The 22,662-nt window shown below is 40.4% G+C and overlaps 1 protein-coding gene across 4 annotated transcripts in view; it reads right to left on the reverse strand.

Moving 5' to 3' along the window:
• The window catches only part of klhdc2 (kelch domain containing 2), a 46,587-nt gene that overhangs the window by 8,717 nt on the left and 15,208 nt on the right, over positions 1–22,662 (reverse strand). For all 4 annotated transcript variants that reach the window (XM_060829291.1, XM_060829289.1, XM_060829288.1 and 1 more), the window contains exons 5-12: positions 13,107–13,225; positions 12,405–12,486; positions 12,235–12,318; positions 11,977–12,057; positions 11,193–11,251; positions 10,026–10,138; positions 9,254–9,326; positions 2,908–2,995 (exon numbers count right to left, since the gene is read on the reverse strand). In XM_060829291.1, coding sequence (XP_060685274.1) covers positions 2,908–2,995; positions 9,254–9,326; positions 10,026–10,138; positions 11,193–11,251; positions 11,977–12,057; positions 12,235–12,318; positions 12,405–12,486; positions 13,107–13,225 — 699 coding nt within the window. The remainder of the gene's footprint in view (positions 1–2,907; positions 2,996–9,253; positions 9,327–10,025; positions 10,139–11,192; positions 11,252–11,976; positions 12,058–12,234; positions 12,319–12,404; positions 12,487–13,106; positions 13,226–22,662) is intronic.

The raw sequence follows: 22,662 nt of genomic DNA on the forward strand, positions 1-22,662 counted from the left end.
GATGTGGAAGTCTTGATCCTGGCACCAGGGAAACAACATACTATCAGTTTGGAGCTGCAAAAAAAAAGCCTGTCTCTCCCCTTAAATAAAGAATGGCAGGACTATCCACTGAGGAGAGATTGGTTCAACTGGGCCTGTATTCACTAAACAGTTTATGAAACATATAAAATTCTAACAGGACTGGACAGACTAGGTGCAGAAAGGAGGTTTCCTCTAGTTGGAGAAACAAACCTGGGCACACAGCCTCCGGGGAGGACCATTTAGGATTGAGATGACAAAATGGTAGTGAATCTCCACAGAAGGCTGAGGAGGCCAAGTCACTGAATATGTTAAAGACAGATTTTATTTTTTTTAGATTTAAAAAAAAACATCCTGGGGTTTTAGAAGAAACTGGGTATTAGTGAGTTTTGAGAAGATTTGTAAGCTCAGGTTGAGGTTCTGGATGTAGGTTTGCACGCTGAGCTGTAAGGTTCATTTTTAGACGTTTTGTTACCATACTAGATAATATCTTCAATGAGCCTCTGGACCAAGTACTTGTGATGATTCCTGATGTCTACTTATGTGTTTGGGTTTCTTTGGGTTGGTGATGTTCACACCAATCAACAAAACTAATGCTATTTTCAAAATACCATGCAAGGACTGTAACAAACACTACATTGGACAAACGGGCAGAAAACTAGCCACCAGGATACAGGAGTATCAACTAGCCACAAAACGACATGACCCTCTCTCACTAGTATCCCTACATACTGCTAGGAAGGACACCACTTCGACTGGGACAACACAACCATCCTAGGACAAGCCAAACAGAGTCGCACGAGAATTCCGAGAAGCATGGCATTCCAACCGGAATTCTATCAACAAACACATTGACATGGACCCCATTTACCACCCCCTGAGAAAAAACAGGAAGTGACATCACCATAGGAAATAACATCAACCAAAAGAAACCCAAACATATAATTAGAAAGCAGGAATCATCAGCAGTGCTTCATCCGGAGGTTCACTGAAGAGGTTACCTAGTATGGTGATGAAACATCTTAAAATGAACCTTCCAGCTCAGTGAGCAAACCTACATCCAAAAGTGGGTACAATGGCATTGAGATAGAGGATAAGCCACAATCATATTGAATAGTAGAGCAGGCTTGAAGGACTGGATGGCCTGCTCTTGTTCTTCGTTTCTATGCTTCTAGAAGCACTATTCTTCCATTATTCTTCTTCCTCAGCTCCTGTACAGCTGTTTTGCCCCTGTGCCACTGACTTGGCTCTGACTATATTATTCTGAGGAACCAAAATTCCTACTAGTATAAGATCTTAAGGCTACTTATTATGGGTAAAGTAACTTGCTACATACTCACTAGCAATATCTTCTGCTGCATTGAAGCAGAAACCAAATTCTGGGCAGTGAAGTAAAACAAGTGAGTATGGAGATTTTTTTAAAATTCCTGAACACTTCATTTTACTCATTTACCATGAAATCACAGAAACGCAGAACGGTCATGGCATAGAAGGGGGCCATGTGGCCGATTACATTTGCATCTGTTCTATTACTCAGTGCCAATCATCTGCCTTTCCTCCGTTCCTGCAAAACACTTCCATCCAAATAAATATTAGACGCTAAAACCTACACAGAGGCTCTATATTCATACTTTTCATGGCTACAGTGCAGGAACATAGTGAAATGATTTACCAAATTAATTAATCAGCTACTCTCTTGTACAGAGCTGAAAATGTGTTGCTGGATTTTCAGCTCTGATCTCCAGCATCTGCAGTCCTCACTTTCTCCTACTCTCTTGTACAGCATGTTTAACCTGTCTAAAGCTGAAGGAAACTTATTGTAATTTTTAGTCCAGTAAAATATTAGTAACAGATTATGCTTTTATAAAGATATGGGCACTTCATAACTATTTCATTTCAGAAGACTAATTTTTTTAAAAATTCACTTACATGTGAATATCACTTAAATTGTGAAGATGCAAATAAGAAGTTTGGTTTTAAATAGATTTGAGTTGTGTCCTCCAAAAACTTACCTTCTGATGTGGAGCTGCAGGGCTCCATTAGGGTAAAAGAGTTATTGTATTCTGGATGTTGTATATTCTGGGATGCCAATCACTGGCAGCTTATGGTTAGGGGTGGTTACTATCAACAATAGGGTCTCAATGAGAAGAAGCTCTTGTCTTGAACAGGATGCAGTTTATTGCATGATAGGGATCAAGTACAAGTTACTTCAGTAAAAAACTTGGTGATTCAGACGACTGGAAGATCCAGGAGAAAGGTTTCCAGTCAACAAGGTCCTAAGATGCTCTGTGTCATCACTGCTCGTGCCCATGTGGCATCAACATGAGTGAAGCTTAGTGCAGTCTCTAAAGTTAGTCCTTGCAGAACCATTATATTACATAACCATGACTTTTGCTGAACTTATACCTCAATACGCTCACTCAGCAAATGGTATTTAATCATTGGAACTTAAAAGAATAAGAGGAAACCTCATTGAAACATTAAAAGAAAGTCTTAGGGAACTTAAGGACAGATGCGGAATGATGGTTTCCCTTGTGTGAGTGTCTAGGACTCGAGGGAGTAACCTCATAAGGGGTTACACATTTAATACACAGGAGAAATTTCTTCTCTCAGATGGTAGTGAATCTGGAATTCTTGACCACAGAAAGCTGTTGAGGCTCAGTAATGAAGTTTATTCAAGGCTGAGATAGACTTTTTTTAAAAATTAGTAAAAATCAAGAATTATGGGAAATGGAAGGAAAACAGAGTTGAGGATAATCAGATCAGCTATGATCTCCTAGAATAGAGGAAGACGCAAATGGGTTAAATGCCCAACTCTATTTGTGTCTTATTGTCTTAACGAGAATATCAGAGCATTGTTTAACATACTGCAAAAAACAGAACACTTACAGCTTGTTGATGAGCCAGTAAATTGTTAGCACATCCACCAAAAACAATAACTTCTGCTTCGTCGCTTGTACAAGCAGAGTGCCAAAGCCTGAAGACAGATAATTAAAGTAGCATAACATCATTCAGTTCTTTGTGAAAAAATGTTACTTAATCAGTAATGTTGCTTGAAAGAATTATGGACCAACCACAGGCTATATTTTACTTTCACTATCACAGGAAGCAATAAACATCATCTCCCAATGTTTGGATAAGGCGCTTTTAAAATTACAGAAACAAAAGTCCTTACATGACACTGAGCAAAAATTCTCAACAGATTGAAGCAGTTAGATAGTACAGGATCTGTCCTTCAAAAAAAAATACCCAGTATATCTAAGTACTACATGAATCCTGTACCTCCTTTGCTAATAGGGCATTGCTATTGTTAATAACCATTTTATTTAGTTTCCAAGATGTGAGAAAGAGGGTAGGTGAAGAGATCATAGATTGATTTCCTCTCATCAGAAAGACCACAAATATGCTAAAACAATTGGCTATTGAGCCCAATAAGCAATTAAACTGGTTGGTTTCAATCCAGGGACATCAATCCCTCGTGATAGCAGACCACACCACAGATTTGAGGTTGCTGAAGATTTAGGGAGAAAGCCAAGGCAATGCACTTATAAGAAAAAAAAATCCTTCAATGACAAATGTAATTTGATAGAGCTTCATTTGTTTTGAAGTAAATTTAATATTAAAAATTTCTGGCAGAAATAACAAATGTCATTCAACAAACAACTTGGCTTCATTGATCCGGTGATACATTGTTAACCATAACCCAATCGCAGGGTGCCACCTTGAAAAGATCTCATTTCCACCATACTCAGGAAATTTCTAGCCAAACCCATAACCATCTTTGGGAAAGTCACAAGAGGGTAGGATTCCAACCTAACATCAACATCTGGCCCATATCCCTCCAAACCCTTCCTATTCGTATACCCAACCAAATGCCTCTTAAATATTGCATTTGTACCAGCCTCCACCACATCCTCTGGCAGCTCATTCCATACACGTACCACCCTCTGCGTGAAAAAGTTACCCCATAGGTCTCTTTCTACTCTCACCCTAAACCTATGCCCTCTAGTTCTGGACTCCCCGACCCCAGGGAAAAGACTTAAACAGTGGCACCATGTTTGCCAACCTCCAGTCTTCCGGCACCTCACCTGTGACTATTGATGATACAAATATCTTAGCAAGAGGCCCAGCAATCACTTCTCTAGCTTCCCACAGAGTTCTCGAGTACACCTGATCAGGTCCTGGGGATTTATCCACCTTTAACCATTTCAAGACATCCAGCACTTCCTCCTCTGTAATCTGGACATTTTGCAAGATGTCACCATCTATTTCCCTACAGTCTATATCTTCCATATCCTTTTCCACAGTAAATACTGATGCAAAATATTCATTTAGTATCTCCCCCATTTTCTGTGGCTCCACACAAAGGCCACCTTGCTGATCTTTGAGGGGACCTATTCTCTCCCTAGTTACCTTTTTGTCCTTAATATATTTGTAAAAACCCTTTGGATTCTCCTTAATTCTATTTGCCAAAGCTATCTCATGTCCCCGTTTTGCCCTCCTGATTTCCCTCTTAAGTATACTCCTAATTTCTTTATACTCTTCTAAGGATTCACTCGATCTATCCTGTCTGTACCTAACATATGCTTCCTTCTTTTTCTTAACCAAACCCTCAATTTCTTTAGTCATCCTGCATTCCCTATACCTACCAGCCTTCCCTTTCACCCTGACAGGAATATACTTTCTCTGGATTCTTGTTACCTCCTTTCTGAAGGCTTCCCATTTTCCAGCCGTCCCTTTACCTGCGAACATCTGCCTCCAATCAGCTTTTGAAAGTTCTTGCCTAATACTGTCAAAATTGGCCTTACTCCAATTTAGGACTTCAACTTTTAGATCTGGTCTATCCTTTTCCATCACTATTTTAAAACAAATAGAATTATGGTCACTGGCCCCAAAGTGATCCCCCACTGACACCTCAGTCACCTGCCCTGCCTTATTTCCCAAGAGTAGGTGCAAAACTTGACCTTCTCTAGTAGGTACATCCAAATACCGAATCAGAAAACTGTCTTGCACACACTTAAGAAATTCCTCTCCATCTAAACCTTTAACACTATGGCAGTCCCAGTAGATGTTTGGAAAGTTAAAATCCGCTACCATAACGACCCTATTATTCTTACAGATAGCAGAGATCTCCTTACAAGTTTGTTTCTCAATTTCCCTCTGACTATTAGGAGGGGTCTTTAATACAATCCCAACAAGGTGATCATCCCTTTCTTATTTCTCAGTTCCACTCAAATAACTTCCCTGGATGTATTTCCGGGAATATCCTCCCTTAATACAGCTGTAATGCTATCCCTTATCAAAAATGCCACTCCCCCTCCTCTTTTGCATCCCTTTCTATCCTTCCTGTAGCATTTGTATGCTGGAGAACATTCAGCTGTCATCCTGCCCATCCCTGAGCCATCATTCTGTAATTGCTATGATATCCCAGTCCCATGTTCCTAACCATGCCCCGAGTTCATCTGCCTTCCCTGTTAGGCCCCTTGCATTGAAATAAATGCAGTTTAATTTATTAGTCCTACCTTGTCCCTGCCTGCCCGACTCACTTCTGTTCTCAGCTGTACCCGTCTCAGATCGATCTCTTTCCTCACTATCTCCCTGGTTTCCCTCTCTCCCCCCACCTTACTAGTTTAAATCCTCCCAAGCAGTTCTAGCAAATTTCCCTGCCAGTATATTAGTCCCCTTCCAATTTAGGTGCTATCCGTCCTTCTTGTACAGGTCACTTCTACCCCAAAAGAGATTCCAATGATCCAAAAATGTGAATCCTTCTCCCATACACCAGCTCCTCAGCCATGCATTAATCTACTCTATCCTATTATTCCTGCACTCACTAGCTCGTAGCACTGGGAGTAATCCATTTGTTACTATCCGTGAAGACCTCCTTTTTAAAATTCTCCCTAACTCTCTGTAATCTCCCTTCAGAGTCTCAACCTTTTCCCTTCCAAAGTCATTGGTTCCAATGTGGACAATGACCTCCTGCTGTCCCCTCTCCCGCCTGAGAACATTCTGCATCTTCTGAGACATCCTTGATCCTGGCACCAGGGAAACAATACACCATTCTGCTTTTTCTCTGCTGGCCACAGAAACGTCTGTATATACCTTGGACGACAGAATCCCCTAACACAATTGATTTCTTGGAAGCCGACGTACCCCTCGTTGCATTAGAGGACTTGCCTCTATTGATACAGGTAAATGCAGGCTCGCGTAATGCTGCCCAAAGCAATGACTTTGAACTAGAAAAACTTGTTGGCAGAGAAATATAGACAGGTTAAACGAGTAGGCAAGAAGTTGACAGATTGAATATAATGTGGGAAAATATGAGGTTATTGCAGGAAAAAAAGTGGAGCTGAATATTATTTAAATGATGCAAGACTGTGGAAAGCTTGTCCATGAAACATTGCAAAAATACTAGCATCAAAGTTCAGCAGGTAATAGGGAATGCAGTTGGAATATTGGCCTTTATTTCAAAGCGAATGGAGTATAAAAGCAAAGAGGTTTTGCTAAACTTATACAAGGCATTAACAGAACATATCACAGAGTCATAGACATCTACAGCACAGAAACAGACCCTTCAGTCCAACTTGTCTATGCCAACCAGATATCCTAAATAAATCTAGTCCCATTTGCCAGCACTTGACCCATATCCCTCTAAACCTTTCCTAATCATACATCCAAAGATGCCTTTTAAATGCTGTAATGGTACCAGCTTCCACCACTTCCTCTGACAGCTCATTCCATACACTGACCACCCTCTGCCTGAAAAAGTTGTCCCTTACGTCCCTTTTATATCTTCTCCCTCTCACTCTAAACTCCTGCCCTATAGTTTTGGACACCCCCCCCCTCCCCCAACCACCGCAGGAAACAACCTTGCCTATTTACCCAATGCATGCCCCTCTTGATTTTATAAACCTCTAGAAACTCACCCCTCAGCCTCCAACACTCCAGGGAAAATAGCCCCAGCCTATTCAGCGTCTCCCTGTTGTTTAAGCCCTCCAAACCTGGCAACGTCCTTGTAAATCTTTTCTGAACCCTTTCAAGTGCTGTGAACAATTTTGGGCCCTTATCTGATAAAGAATATCCTTGCACTGGAGTGTGATGCTGGAAGGTTAGTGATGGGAGATAAGGAAATAGCTAAAGAACTTAGTATTTTGCATCAGTCTTCACAGTGGAAGACATGAGTAATATCCCAACAATAATGGAGAGTCAGGGGATAGAGTTGAGTATGGTAGCCATTACAAAAGAACGTGCTAGAAAAGCTAAAAGGTCTAAAAATCGATAAGTTTCCTGTCCCCAATGGGCTACATCCTAGAGTTCTGAGGAAGGGGCTGAGGAAATAGCAAATGCATTAGTTGCGATCTTTCAAAAATCACTAAAGTCAGGGAGAGTTCCAGACAATTGGAAAATTGCTGTTGTCACCCCCTTGCTCAAGAAAGGATCAAGACAAAAGATGGAAAATTACAGGCCAATTAGTCTAACCTCTGTTGTAGGTAAAATTCTAGAATCCATCGTGAAGGATGAGATTTCTAAATTCTTAGAAGTGCAGGCTCTGATTAGTCAGCATGGATTTAGTAAGGGAAGGTTTTCCCTGACAAACCTGTTTAGAATTCTTTGAAGAGGTATCAAGTAGGTTAGACAAGGGAAACCCAGTGGATGTTATCTATCTAAACTTCCAAAAGGCCTTTGAAAAGGTGCCTCACGGGAAGCTAAGTAAGATGAGGGTACACTGTGTTTGAGGTGAGCTACTGGCATGGATTGAAGATTGGCTGTCTGATAGAAGGCAGAGAGTTGGGATATAAAAGTTCTTTTTTTTGGAATGGGCACCAGTGACAGGTGGGGTCTGCAGGGTTCAGTGTTGGGGCCGCAGCTGTTCACTTTATAAATTAATGACCTCGACAATGGGACTGGGGGCATTCTGGTGAAGTTTGCCAATGATACAAAGTTAGGTGAACAAGCTGGTAGTACTAATGGGGTGGGGAGGCTGCAGAAAGATTTACAGTTCAGAAGAGTGGTCCAGGAAATGGCTGATGAAATACAATGTGAGCAAATGCGAGGTCATGCACTTTGGAAAAAAGAATATAGGTGTGGACTATTTTCTAAACAGAGAGAAAATTCATAAAGCCAAAATACAAAGGGATCTGGGAGTGCTAGTCCAGGATTGTCTAAAGGTTAACTTGCAGGTTGAATCCATGATTAAGAAAGCAAATATAATGCTGTCATTTATCTCAAGAGGATTGGAATATAAAAGCAGCAACATGCTTCTGAGACTTTATAAAGCTCTAGTTAGGTCACATTTAGAATAATGTGTCCAATTTTGGGCCCCACATCTCAAAAAGGACATACTGTCACTGAAGCGTGTCTAGCAGAGATTCACACGGATGATCCACGGAATAGTAGGCCTAACATAAGATGAATGGCTGAGGATCCTGGGATTGTATTCATTAGAGTTTAGAAAGTTGAGGGGAGATCTAATCAAACCTTACAAGATAATGCGTGGTTTAGAAAGGGTTATTTTTAGATTAGATTAGATTACTTACAGTGTGGAAACAGGCCCTTCGGCCCAAAAAGTCCACACCGACCCGCCGAAGCGCAACCCACCCATACCCCTACATATACCCCCTACCTAACACTACGGGCAATTTAGCATGGCCAATTCACCTGACCTGCACATCTTTGTGACTGTGGGAGGAAACCAGAGCACCCAGAGGAAACCCACGCAGACACGGGGAGAACGTGCAAACTCCACACAGTCAGTCGCCTGAGGCAGGAATTGAACCCGGGTCTCTGGCGCTGTGAGGCAGCAGTGCTAACCACTGTGCCACCGTGCCGCCCACGATAGACGTTGGAAAGTTGTTTCCATTTGGTGGGGATACTAGGACCCGTGGGCACAGCCTTAAAATTAGAGGGGGTCAATTGAGAATGGAAATAAGGCAACACTTCTTCAGCCAGCATGGTGGGCCTGTGGAATTCATCGTCACGGAGCGCAGTGGAGGGCAGGACATTAAATGTCTACAAGGCAGAGAGTGATTCTTGATCTTGTAAGGAATTAAGGGCTACTGTGAGAGAGCAGGTAAGTAGATTTGAAATGCCCATCAGCGTTAAATGGCGGAGTGGACTCAATGACCAAATGGCCTTACTTCCTCTCCTATGTCTTATGGCCTTAAATAATAAGTCAATCATTATCTGACCAACACAAAATTCACAAGAAAACTTTAGGTTGTCAATTTATGCTGCTTACCTTGGTTTGTCTGAATATTGGTGCTCTACTTTTAACCATTCATTCTTGCTCACACTATATATCCAAGCATCACCTGAAAAACAAAATGATAATGTGCGATCAATTGTGAAATCTTGATACAGTCCCTTACATATTTTTCAGAAGTAATTGTACTGCTAATTTTAGTCTATTTCCATTCTTAGTCCATTAGAGAAACTTTGTGTCATTGGGAAATTGACTAAATTACTCTGTAACCTTGTCATCAAGGTGAAATATTCATTAAATATTGTATTGTGTAATGTGAATATTTTTAAGAGTGAGATAATTCTTTATCAAGTGCAATTTTTGACACTAGATTAAAGACTTTAATGCAGATATTTAAATACTTAACAAATAATTTCCAGAAAAATTAAAAACATACATTTAATATGTAATAGCGCAAGCACAAATACCTAGAGTAGGATACACAATGGGAAATAATATCATCCTGACAATCATACATGAAAGCTGAAAATGTGTTGCTGGAAAAGCGCAGCAGGTCAGGCAGCATCCAAGGAGCAGTGGAATCGATGTTTCAGGTATGAGCCCTTCTTCAGGACACATTCTTGAAGAAGGGCTCATGCCCGAAACGTTGATTCTCCTGCTCCTTGGATGCTGCCTGACCTGCTGCGCTTTTCCAGCAACACATTTTCAGCTCTGATCTCCAGCCTCTGCAGTCCTTAATCATATATGAAAGGCAAGCTAAATTCTGAAACTAAATTATTTATGCAACAAAACAAGAGTTGAAACATACTTAACGGTTGTTTGTCTGTCGTGAAACCTCCAAAAAGGAACAGATGGTCATTTGAGATTGTAGTAAGTGAATGCCAAGAACGGCCAACAGGAATCTGATCAGGAGATTGTACCCTAGCAAATAAAAGTTTTGAGTGATAGACAATGTTCCTGATGGAAGTGTGTTGATTCATGGATAGCCTAAACACTCCATTCCTGTATACAACACTGCATACACCAAATCTCAACCACAGGGGAAAAAAAATCACATGAATTAACAGCTTGGCCTGGTGATATCACTTATTGTCTTACATGTTACATTGTTGTCACAAAAATGAAGGAAGAGGAGGAACTACATTTGTGACTAGCAATGATGATATAAACATAAGCCTTGGGAAGTTGTTTTTAATTCAGATTAGTATGACAAAAACTAAAAAGAAAAACTACAAATCTTGGAAATAAAACTTATTTCCAGCCAGGTTTATTAGCGTTTGAATAAAGACAACTTAACACTAATTGTGGGGACTTAAGGTATAAAAATTACAAAATAAAAACAATATTTATTACAGCTTATTGCCATACATGTTTGGACAACTGGCTATAAACTGACAGTGGCAGATGTCTGAGTTACTCATCTGCTTACTCATGCGTAAGGATAATTTTTAAAAATGACATATCAAATTCAACAAAGTCATTTGGTATCATTTAGGAAGAATCAAATGGATTTTGATTGGTGAAAATGTTTGTTACTCCTGTTGTTAAGTAAAATCACAGAGTATTGAGGTTTCAGTTGAATCCCCATCTATACTGTTGGCTTGTCTCAGTTGTAGTTGCAGTCCGATAACTATTACCACCATTCCAGAAGTCACAAATTGGATTCATACAGTTACATCAAGAAACGTCACACCTCAAGTCCAATGTGGGTCTCAGATACGCAATCATCAGGCTTGGCTGAGATGCTCTACAGGTTTGAATAACTTAATAACATTTATTATTAATATTCATAAATGAAAAATAGTCATTTCACCAAGTTGGACATGGGGAATGGCAGCCAAAATCCATTTACATTCAGTGCTAAAGAAATTCCTTGCAAATTTATCAGAGGTTGAGAGAAAGGTAAAAAGGAAATGGGAGTTCTTAATTCAGCAATTCATAATCATGAAAAAAATGTATGAAATCTGTAACATACACTTCATTCCATTCCCAAGTATCCAAATCAAGGTAATAGAGGTCGTTGGTTCTGGCATCCTTTGGTAGAGATGGTGGAAAAGAAAACAGAGTACATGAAAATATTTATTTGTAGCTGACAGGTAATGCAAGATTAATTGTTGGAAGCATTTTGATGTTTGTTATAGGCTTGACCTTTCATAAACATTAGACACTACTTATGTAAAACAAATGTCATTTGTAGTCAAAGATTTATTAATTCTAAAGTTACTGTTAGTTCCCATACTTTGTAACTTCTTTCTCTATAGGACAGGTTGATTATCTTACAAAAAGATGGTAAGGCAAGATAGCTGATGAAGCCAAACAGTAGAAGAAATTAAATTATTTTCTGATGGTGGGATATGTACTCCAAATCTTGACCTTTCAACTCTCATTTGATTGTGCTTCAAGCAAGAGATATAATTATTATCACTTATAATACCTTATCCTAAATAATTATTTGAACAAGAAAAGCTACAGAAATAGTTATAATGGCTATCCAGATTTTTCTGTTCTTCCTATGCACTATACATAATTATAAATAAACTGTATAAAGATTTAGATAATACAATAGTTTAAAGGTTAATTCTTAGGAAAGAGAGCTCCCGTAAGGTAAAAATGATCATGTCATCGTCAGATTAAAATTGCACAAAGCAGTTTCTTCAGAAACACTATAATTTCACTAAATGCAACATTTAGGATGCTATTACAAGTATTACTGAATTACTGAAAAACGTTTTACTTGTGCAGAAAATCAAATAACATACCTGATACCTTCCTCCAAACACATAGCCTCGGTTCCCAATTGTAGCACAAGCATGAGCTGCTCTAGGTGAAGGTGGTTTTCCCTGTTGGTTGCAACAGCACAATCATTAAATTCTATTATTTGGAGGAGTACTATGTTCTGGTAAAATTATCCAAATCAAAATTGCACACACACAAAAGAAATAAAAAATCATCACTTAAGTGAAACATAGAAAAGCCAAACCCATTTCTTGAGCAGCACAATATAACAGTATTAATACCTTTGTAATAGGTTGATACCATGTAAAAGTTTCAAGGTCAATGAAGTGGACATGATTGTTCCAGCCTCTTGGATGACTTGCATTCTGGAAAAAAAAGTAACACTCAATTCATTCTCATTATCTTTGTATTTCTTCACATAAGGTAAAGTAATATATAGAGAATTACTTACCCAAAATGATGATTCGTCAAATTCAAATGATCCATGATACTGTTCTCTAGGTTGGTAACCATAGCCACCAAAGAAAATTAATCTGTAGTGAAAAGTTAATAATAGAATTTACTGTGAATGTGGAAAAATACATTTATAAAGTTAATGTGAAAAGAATGAAACTGTTTATTTATTAATTAGAACCTAATTGAACCAATGAATAAATTGTTCTGGTTTACATGAGGTCCTCTTCAAATGCAGTGCTTAATAGGTAAACTTTAAGCATATCAATCTAGCTATAGCTTTCCATGAGCTCAATGGAATAGGGGTCTAATGTCAACAGCTGCCTATTCTCTGGCTCTACAGCTTGGGCTTTGATAGGTCAAGCTTAAATTTTCATTTGAAAATAATTTTAAAAACTGTAAAAATAGGGTGAAAACAAAAATGCAGAGTCATTACATTTCCTTTCATTTGTGTTAAATTACTTTAAAAGTAAAACTGAAGTTTAAAAATTACATCTTTTTTGTCACAAATGTGGTTTAAATGTTCTTGATTTTAAAAAAAACATAAGCAACAATTGAAAATCGTTCAGTAAAGTCTGACATGAGCATGATAAAACAGCAGTTAAAATTTACAGACTCTCTGTGCAATCACCTGTGTTAGCCTATGCCAATAGTTGCTGTTCATGAAGCAATATTGCATTAGAAGTAATCGTATACTTACTTGTTCTTATATACCCAACATCCAAGCTTGTCTTTGGGTGATGGTGGCACCCCCTTAAAATCTTTTATTCTCTCCCAGTGCAGTACTTTGTCTTTGGCTCCTAAGTTCAGAATGTAAAACTGGAGAAAGATCAAAGACACAAAGTTATAAAATTTTCCTTACATAATTTTAGGCACAATTTCAAGCTTTTTTTGATGACACATGACAGTCCAGACATAGTACGAATGAAGCTGGGAGTAAACCTTTACGTTCTGGCAGACACTGACGATTTTAATTGCCATGGATTTCAGAATAAACTAGCTGACTTTAATTATTACAGGTGAAGTTGTGAAATGTGACAATGGCTTTCCATTCCTAAGTAAAGTCAGTCACTTCATAAAGGATTGGAAAATTAAACACCATACATCACTTCCCACAGTCACATGGGAAAGCGCAGATGTTAGTGAAAATCATGAAATGAATCCATTTGATTTGGTATACTATTGACACATGTGCCTAGCTACAGTGAAGTTTTGTTTTGTGTGCAATACAGGCATTTCATACCATACAAAGATTATAGGGTGACTGAACAGAGCGAAGATTACAAAGAATGTACACAAAAGCAAAATCAACATTAGGCTTGAAAGCTGAAAAGGTCGATTCAGAAGTCTAATAGTAGGGAAGAAGCTGTTCTTGAAAAAAAAATCAAGCAAATGCAGGACAGAAGCATATAAGACAGAGTGTAGAAATGGAAAATAGACCAATAGGAAGATTAATGACACACCACAACCAAATTTCTCTTCTCAGAGCAAAAAAAGGAACAGATGTCACGATGACGTGAAAAAATGAAGGTGAAATCGCAAGGAGCAAAAAGAGATCTACATAGAGCAGTGGTCATCTTGATCACATGCGGTGGAAACAAAGGACAGATATACCATTAAAACAGTGGAGAAAAATGCACAACTACAGAAGTTGTTCCTTCACTACAAATGGCTAAACAAGATGTAAACTCACAATCTGCATACACCAAGCATTAGTCCCAGAGGTTCACAGCACCCAAAAAATGGAAACAGAACCACAGTTACCATGGCAACTGATGACACAAAAACAACACTCCCAAGGAGCATATCCAGATAAATAGCCAATGACAACAAGCACCATGAAGCGCCAACGTAAAGATTGTGTACACAATGCATGTGCAAGACTAACAAGAATAACAAACTGCTCGTGCATGAAAACAGTTGTACGTATAGCAGGTAACTCTCATGGTGCAATGGATAATGCATCTTTGTTTCTGTATAAAAGGGAGATGCTTGGGATAGAAATGCAATTCTATATTAATTTGCCTCCTGGCTTGATGTAGTCATAGGACCTCTACCATAATATATCCACCCTACAGACAGTTCAATAAGAAAGTACCAGCGAAACTTCATCCTGTGTGTAACATTGTGGCTGAACCCAATTCCATTGTTGTAGATGGCCTTCAATATCTCAACGATGAATAATTTTGACCTGTTAAATCTCTTCGGAATCTATTCCTTTTAGCATAGTGGTAGTGTTACATAAGATGAAGGATGCTATCCTCAGTGTGAAGACAGGATTTTGTCTCGGGGGCTGGGTGGTGGTGACTTTCTCCTAATACCTTGCTGGACAGATACATCTGCGACAAGTACTTTAATGAAAGCAAGGACAAGGGTTTTTTCTTCTTCTTAGTTCTTACCACCTTCCAGCTTGAACAGTAGTGATATTATTAAGATACTCTTGATGGACACTGAAGCTCCCAACCAGAATATATTTTGTGACCTTGTTTCTCAGTACTTCTTGGAAGTGTTGTTGAACATGGAGCATAGTTTCATTAGCTAACAGAAGGGTAATAGATGGCAATCATTGGGAGGTCCCCTTCCCTTTGGAATACTGAGAGCAGTTTTGGGCCCTGTAATTGAGTAAAGATGTGCTAGCTTGTAGGGTTTATAAGAATGTTCCTGAGGATGAAGGACTTATCATATTAGGTGTGGTTGAGGAGTCTGGGTCTGTAGTCATTGGAGTTTACAAGGATGAGGTAAGAAATCTGATTGAAACTTATAGGACTGAGGCGTGGATAGAGTGGACATGGAGAAGATATTTCCAATTGTAGGAGAGACAATGAACCAAGGGCACAGCCTCAGTGATGGGACAACCCTTCAGAAGTGAGATAAGTAGGGATTTCTTCAACCAGAGGGTGGAAACTCTATGTAACTCACTGCTGCAGAGGGATGTGGAGATCAAGTTACTAAGCGTATTTAAGACAGACAGGTTCTTGATTAGCATGGGGATCAAGGCTTATGGGGAGAATACAGGAGAATGAAGTTAAAAATCACAACACCTGGTTATAGTCCAACAGGTTTAATTGGAAGCACTAGCTTTTGGAGCGCTGCTCCTTCATCAGTTGGCCGCGGAGTATAAGATTGTAAGACACAGAATTTATAGCAAAGGTTTACAGTGTGATATAACTGATATTGTACATTGAAAAAAGACCAGGATTGTTTGTAAAGTCTCTCATCTTTTAGAATGACCACGTTGGTTTCAGTTCTTTCATATGCAAATCGCAAAACATTTTTAAAAGTTACTTGAGAATGTGAACTTTAACAATCGGGATCATGTCGACCGAGATAATGCATTGAAGGTATGAGCTGCCCTGTTTGTCTGTGCCACAATGGTCAGACTGATTCTAATCTAAAAAATGGATTTACAGAATTTTACATGCAGTTTTTGAGCAAAGTAAAATGTATTTCTGCATGTATAAATTAATCCCACAAAAATATATGACCCCAATATGCCAACGTTCTCATGCACAGGTTCGAACAAGATTTCTTCTCTATGGAGGACCTCCAACTAACACTATACACCAGATACACTGATGACATTTTCTTCCTCTGAACCCATGGCGAGGAGTCACTGAAACAACTTCAGTGATATCAATGAGTTCCATCCCACCATCAAACTCACCATGGACTACTCTCTACTATCTATCTCCATCAAGGATGGGCACTTCAGCACCTCACTGTACTGCAAACCCTAGATAACCTCACAATGCTATGCTTTCCAGCTTCTACCTGAAACATATTAAAACAATCATCCCCGATGTACAAGCCCTACGCATACACAGGATCTATTCAGATGAGGAGAATCGTGACAGGCACCTGGAAGTATTCAAGGATGCCCTCATAAGAATAGGGTACGATGCTCAACTCATCAACCATCAGTTCTGACATACCACAGTGAGGAACCGTAATGACCTCCTCAGGAGACAGAGACGAACTGCAACCAATCAAGGTGCCCTTCGTTGTCCAGTACTTCCCAGGAGCCAAAAACCTATGCCATGTTCGTCACAGCCTGTAACACATTATCAATGAGGTTAAACACCTCGCCAAGACCTTCCCCACATCTCGCCTTTAAACAACCATCAAACCTCAAACAGATAATTGTTCGTAGCAAACTGCCTGGCTTTCAGGGCAATACCATACAATCCTGTCACGGTAGACACTGCAAGAGTGTCAGAATGGGCACCATCATTATGTTTGGGGACACCTCCCACCTTGTACGGGGCAGGTACTTATGCGATTCCTCCAACGTTGTTTATCTTATATGCTGCAGGCAAGGAATCCCTGAGGCATGGTACACTGAAGAGACTAAGCAGAGGCTACAGCAACAGATAAATGGGAACCGCACAACAATCAACAGACAGGAGTGTTCTCTCCCAGTCAAAGTACACTTCAGCGATCCTAGACATTAGAGCTCGGACCTTCGGGTGACCATCCTCCAAGGCGGATTTCGGGACAGGTAACAACGAACAAAGGCTGATAGCCAAGTTTGGTACCGATGAGGATGGCCTTAATTGGGACCTTGGATTCATGTCACACTACAGGTGACCCCATTGCACTACACACACACACACACACACTCCTACACACCATACGCTCACACATACACTTGCACACGCACCCTCTCACACACTTGTACCCTTTACTCACAGACATTGACACCCCCATGACCACGACCCCCCCAACATACATACATACATACATACACACACACACACACACACACACACAAGTTTGTGGGGTGAATTTGCACTTGCAGAATTACATGTTACTATGCAAAAAAAACTGCATGAATCCACGTAAAATTCTGTAAATCTGTTTTTTAGATTAGAATCAGTCTGACCATCGAGGTACAGACAGACAGTCTCACACCTTCAATGCATTAACAATTGGTGTCATCTCGGCCGAGATAAAGTTCATTCGAGAATGCAACTTTTAACAAAGTTTTGCGATTTTATATATGCAAGAACTGAAACTAACATGGTCATTCTAAAAGATGAGAGACTTTACAAATAATCCAGGTCTTTTTCAATATATAATTTCAGTTACATCAGACTGTAAACTTTTGCTATAAATTCTATGTCTTACGATCATATACCACCTGAAGGAGGAGCAACATTATGAAAGCTAGTGCTTCCAAATAAACCTGTTGGACTATAACCTGGTGTCATGTGATTTTTAACTTTGTATACCCCAGTCCAACACTGGCATCCCCAAAACAGGAGGATGAGGCTGAGAAACATATCAGCTATGTTCGAATGATGGTGCAGACTTGATGGGCTCAATAGCATAATTCTGCTCCTGTATATTAAAGCCCACGTCAGACTTGACATGAAACTTTATAAAGACAAAAATCAATGTTGAAAACTTTCAGTAACTTATTCTCCTGAGTGTATACCACTGTGCTGCCACCTCTGATAGGTCTTTCCTGATGGTGAGATAGGACATAGTCATGAATGATGATCAAGGAGTCTGACACAGTAGCAGTAAGGTATGATTCAGTGAGCATTGACCATTTCAGGCTGTTGCTCAACGCAACAGTGTGAGTGCTTTCCCATTTGGCCAAAAGTCCAGAGATATGACAAAGTCCAGAGATATTTTGTGTTTTGATCATTTCTGGTACATCATTTGATGCTAGGTGTTTGATCTGGTTTTATTTACAATTATCAAAATGTAAAAAAGGAACCACAATAAAATGCCAAAATAATAGAACTATTTCTTAATAGAGTTACTGACAGTACAGAAGTTTATGATGAAAGATCCTTCTTTCTGTTATGATCAATGAATCACATTACAACAATTTGTGGCATATTACACTATCACAGTAAGGAAGCGAATCCAAATAACTTCAAAAAAATCTAAACGGGAAGAAACTGATGAGACGCTTACTTACAAAAGGGAGGTGGAGGAGTAGTAATGTCAATGGATTAGTAAGCCAGATACACAACTCAGTGTTCTGGAGATATGGGCTTACAACCTGAACTGACGGTTGATGAAATTTGAATTCAAAGAAATCTGGAATTAAAACCTAATGTTGGTCGTGCAATCATTGTCAATTGTCATAAAAACGCATCTGGTTCACTAATGTCCTTTAGACAAGGAAACTGCTAGTTTGACCTAAATGTGTCTCCAGACACACCTCAATGACAAATTAGTGGGAAGAACGTACAGAAACAAACACACAGAAATTACAGAGAAGTGCAGACAAAATAGTAGTTATAATGGGGTACTACAATTACATTAGAGCTGAAAATGTGTTGCTGGAAAAGCGCAGCAGGTCAGGCAGCATCCAAGGAGCAGGAGAATTGATGTTTTTGGCATAAGCCCAACATTTCTACATTCCTGAAGAAGGGCTCTCGACGAGAAACGTCGATTCTCCTGCTCCTTGGATACTGCATGACCTGCTGCGCTTTTCCAACAACACATTTTCAGTTCTGATCTCCAGCATCGTCAGTCCTCACTTTCTCCTAGAAGACTTCAATTATATTAGTCTAGTCTATATTCAGTTAATTAGCAGAAAAGTTCTTAGATTGTGTTCAGAGAAATTTTCTATAGCAGTATCTGTTCAATCCAACAAGAAAGGAGGCACTGCTGGCCCTGATTTCCAGGTCGAGGAGGACAAAGTAGATGAAGTGGGAAAACAGTGAGCAGAGAGGGCAGCGCTCACTGTATTGTCAGGTTTAGGGTGAAAGTAAAAAAGAACAAAGGATAATCTAGAGGTAGAATAATTAACTGGGGGAGAGCTGACTTCAATTGGACAAGAACAGAGCTGTGCTGGGTAGACTAGAACCAACAGGAAAAAACGCATCTAAACAATGGGCTAGCTTCAAAGTACAGATCGGTTGGGTATAGTTAAAGAAAATTCACTCAAAAAAAAAGGGTGATTCAGCAAAGAGCCCTCAATGAGAAAGGAGATAGAGATAATAATAATTAAAAAAAGGTATCCTTATAACAGGAACCAAATAAAAAAGACATTTGAGAATAAAGCTGATTATGGAAGGTTCAGAACAGAGGTAAAAATGTAAATAAGTGTTGCAAAGATGAATTTTTAAAGAAGACTAGCAGCTAACAGGAAAATCCAGTATTCAGTAGGCATTTAAACAGCATAAGCGTTGTAAACAGAGTAGGGCTGATTAGTGACTAAAAACCAGGTACTAACACATGAAGGTAATGGGCAAAGCTGAGATGTTGCATATGTCTTCATCAAGGAACAAGCTGCTCCCAGGCAATGGTGACAGAAAAGGAAACTTATCAAGTTAAACTTCTTCAACTGAATAAGGAGATGATATTGGACTGACTATTCGTTCTTAAAATTGAAGGCACCGTGCCTAGATGAAACACATACAAATATATTGAAATGGGGGAGAAAATTCTAGGAAAACTGGCAATAACCTTTGACTACTACTTGGACTGGTCGGGCCTCTCATGGTGCAGTCCCACCTACTTCAGAGGTATTTCATAACATATGAATTGGTTGATTAGAAAATAGCTCGACTCCAGGATGGTTCTGAGACCAGGAGAATTACAAATACAATATCCTTGTTTATTAAAAAAAAGGGTTGCAAGGATAAGCCCAGCAATTACAAACTTGTCAATTTAGTTTCAGAGGGCCTCGATTATCCGAAAGACATGGGCGGGGAGTATTTCATTCAGTTAATCCAATGCCAGTTAACAGTTTAGTCAAGCATCAGGACTTTGCGATCTTGCCAGATAATCGAAGTTCCTCTGTATTGGGAAATTTCTTCAAGTAATTAGGAGAGAATTAATAGTCACCTGGAAAGATGAGAGTTAATTAGATAAAGCCAGCATGTATTTCAGAGAAAAGTTAAGGGATGCTAACTAAATTTCTGGCATCTTTGAAAAGACAACAGCTGGTTTTGCGGAGAGTAATGTTTTTGTGGTGTTCATAGATACAGTTTCATACATCAGAACACGTAAGAAATGTTATACCAATACGGATACAAAATCAACTGAGTGCCAGGACAGTAAAAATGTCAGTTAGTGGGGATACCTTTTGGACCAGAGGAGGGTCTGTAGTGGAGTTTGCCAGGGGTCTTAAGATCCTTACTTTTCCAAATATATTTTGATTATTTAGATCCTGCTGCTCAGGGTCAATTTTGTGGATGATACAAAATTTATGAGAAATTACATTTCGGCAAAAACAACATAAACTAAAGGGCACTATGGTTAACAGATCTTGGTGTATACATGCATAAAGTGCAAGAAGGTCTGAGGACAGGCAGTTAATAAAGCATACTGTAACCTAGGATTTATTAATAAGATATATTATATGTATAGCACAGAAGTATATTGAACTTGTACAATGTAAAACACTAGCTAGACCTCGGCTGGAGTAGTGTACTGTTCTGGGCACCAGTTTAGAAAGTATGAGAGACTGTACAGTTTGGGTGGCACAATGGCTCAGTGGTTATCACTGCTGCCTCACAGCATCAGGGTCGTAGGTTCGATTCCAGCCTTAGGGGACTGCCTGTGTGGAGTTTGCATATTCTCCCAGTGTCTGCATGGGCTTCCTCTGGGCGCTCTGGTTTCCTTCCACAGTCCAAAGATGTGCAGGTCAGGTGAATTGGCCATGTTAAATTGCCCATAGTGTTAGATGCATTAGTCAGAGGGATTAGATTAGATTACTTCGGCCCAACAAGTCCACACCAACCTGCCGAAGCGCAACCCACCCAGACCCATTCCCCTTCACCTAACATTACAGGCAATTTCAGCATGGCCAATTCACCTAACCTGCACATTTTTGCTGACTTCCTGGGGGTTAACAACCAATAAATACTGAGGTTACAATCGGAATGCTAGTTAGCAACTCAACTTGTATCCCCAGTACCTGTCCAACATCTACAAGGCACAAAATTAGGAGAGTCATGGGATACTCTTGTTGCCAGAAAACAGTACTCAAACCATTAACCCAGGTGTTCTTACCTTGTGTAACAAAGACAGGGAGTAGACTCTGACTTCAATTAAATAAACCCTTCCTTATTTTAACTCTAAGTACCAATAGGGTAAAAAATGATGTCTGCAGATGCTGGAGATCACAGTTGAAAATGTGTTGCTGGTTAAAGCACAGCAGGTCAGGCAGCATCCAAGGAATAGGAAATTCGACATTTCGGGCATAAGCCCTTCATCAGGAATGAGGAGAGAGTGCCAGGCAGGCTAAGATAAAAGGTAGGGAGGGGGGACTTGGGGGAGGGGCGATGGAGATGTGATAGGTGGAAGGAGGTCAAGGTGAGGATGATAGGCCGGAGTGGGGTGGGGGCGGAGAGGTCAGGAAGAAGATTGCAGGTTGGGAGGGCGGTGCTGAGTTGAGGGAACCGACTGAGACAAGGTGGGGGGAGGGGAAATGAGGAAACTGGAGAAATCAGAGTTCATCCCTTGTGGTTGGAGGGCTCCCAGGCGGAAGATGAGGCGTTCTTCCTCCAAACGTCGTGTTGTTATGTTTTGCCGGTGGAGGAGTCCAAGGACCTGCATGTCCTCGGTGGAGTGGGAGGGAGAGTTAAAGTGTTGAGCCACGGGGTGGTTGGGTTGGTTGGTCCGGGCGTCCCTGAGGTGTTCTCTGAAGCGTTCCGCAAGTAAGCGGCCCGTCTCCCCAATGTAGAGGAGGCCACATCGGGTGCAGCGGATGCAATAGATGATGTGTGTGGAGGTACAGGTGAACTTGTGGCGGATATGGAAGGATCCCTTGGGGCCTTGGAGGGAAGTGAGGGAGGAGATGTGGGCGCAAGTTTTACATTTCCTGCGGTTGCAGGGGAAGGTGCCGGGAGTGGAGGTTGGGTTGGTGGGGGGTGTGGACCTGACGAGGGAGTCACGAAGGGAGTGGTCTTTTTGGAACGCTGATAGGGGAGGGGAGGGAAATATATCCCTGGTGGTGCGGTCTGTTTGGAGGTGGCGGAAATGACGGCGGATGATACGTTGTATGCGGAGGTTGGTGGAGTGGTAGGTGAGAACCAGTGGGGTTCTGTCTTGGTGGCGATTGGAGGGGCAGGGCTCAAGGGCAGAGGAGAGGGAAGTGGAGGAGATGCGGTGGAGGGCATCGTTGATCACATTTGGGGGGAATCTGCGGTCCTTGAAGAAGGAGGCCATCTGGGCTGTGCGGTGTTGGAACTGGTCCTCCTGGGAGCAGATGCGGTGGAGACAAAGGAATTGGGAATATGGGATGGAGTTTTTACAGGGGGCAGGGTGGAAGGAGGTGTAGTCCA

Source organism: Hemiscyllium ocellatum, chromosome 8 (genome assembly GCF_020745735.1).
Source record: "Hemiscyllium ocellatum isolate sHemOce1 chromosome 8, sHemOce1.pat.X.cur, whole genome shotgun sequence".
Classification (NCBI taxonomy): domain Eukaryota; kingdom Metazoa; phylum Chordata; class Chondrichthyes; order Orectolobiformes; family Hemiscylliidae; genus Hemiscyllium; species Hemiscyllium ocellatum.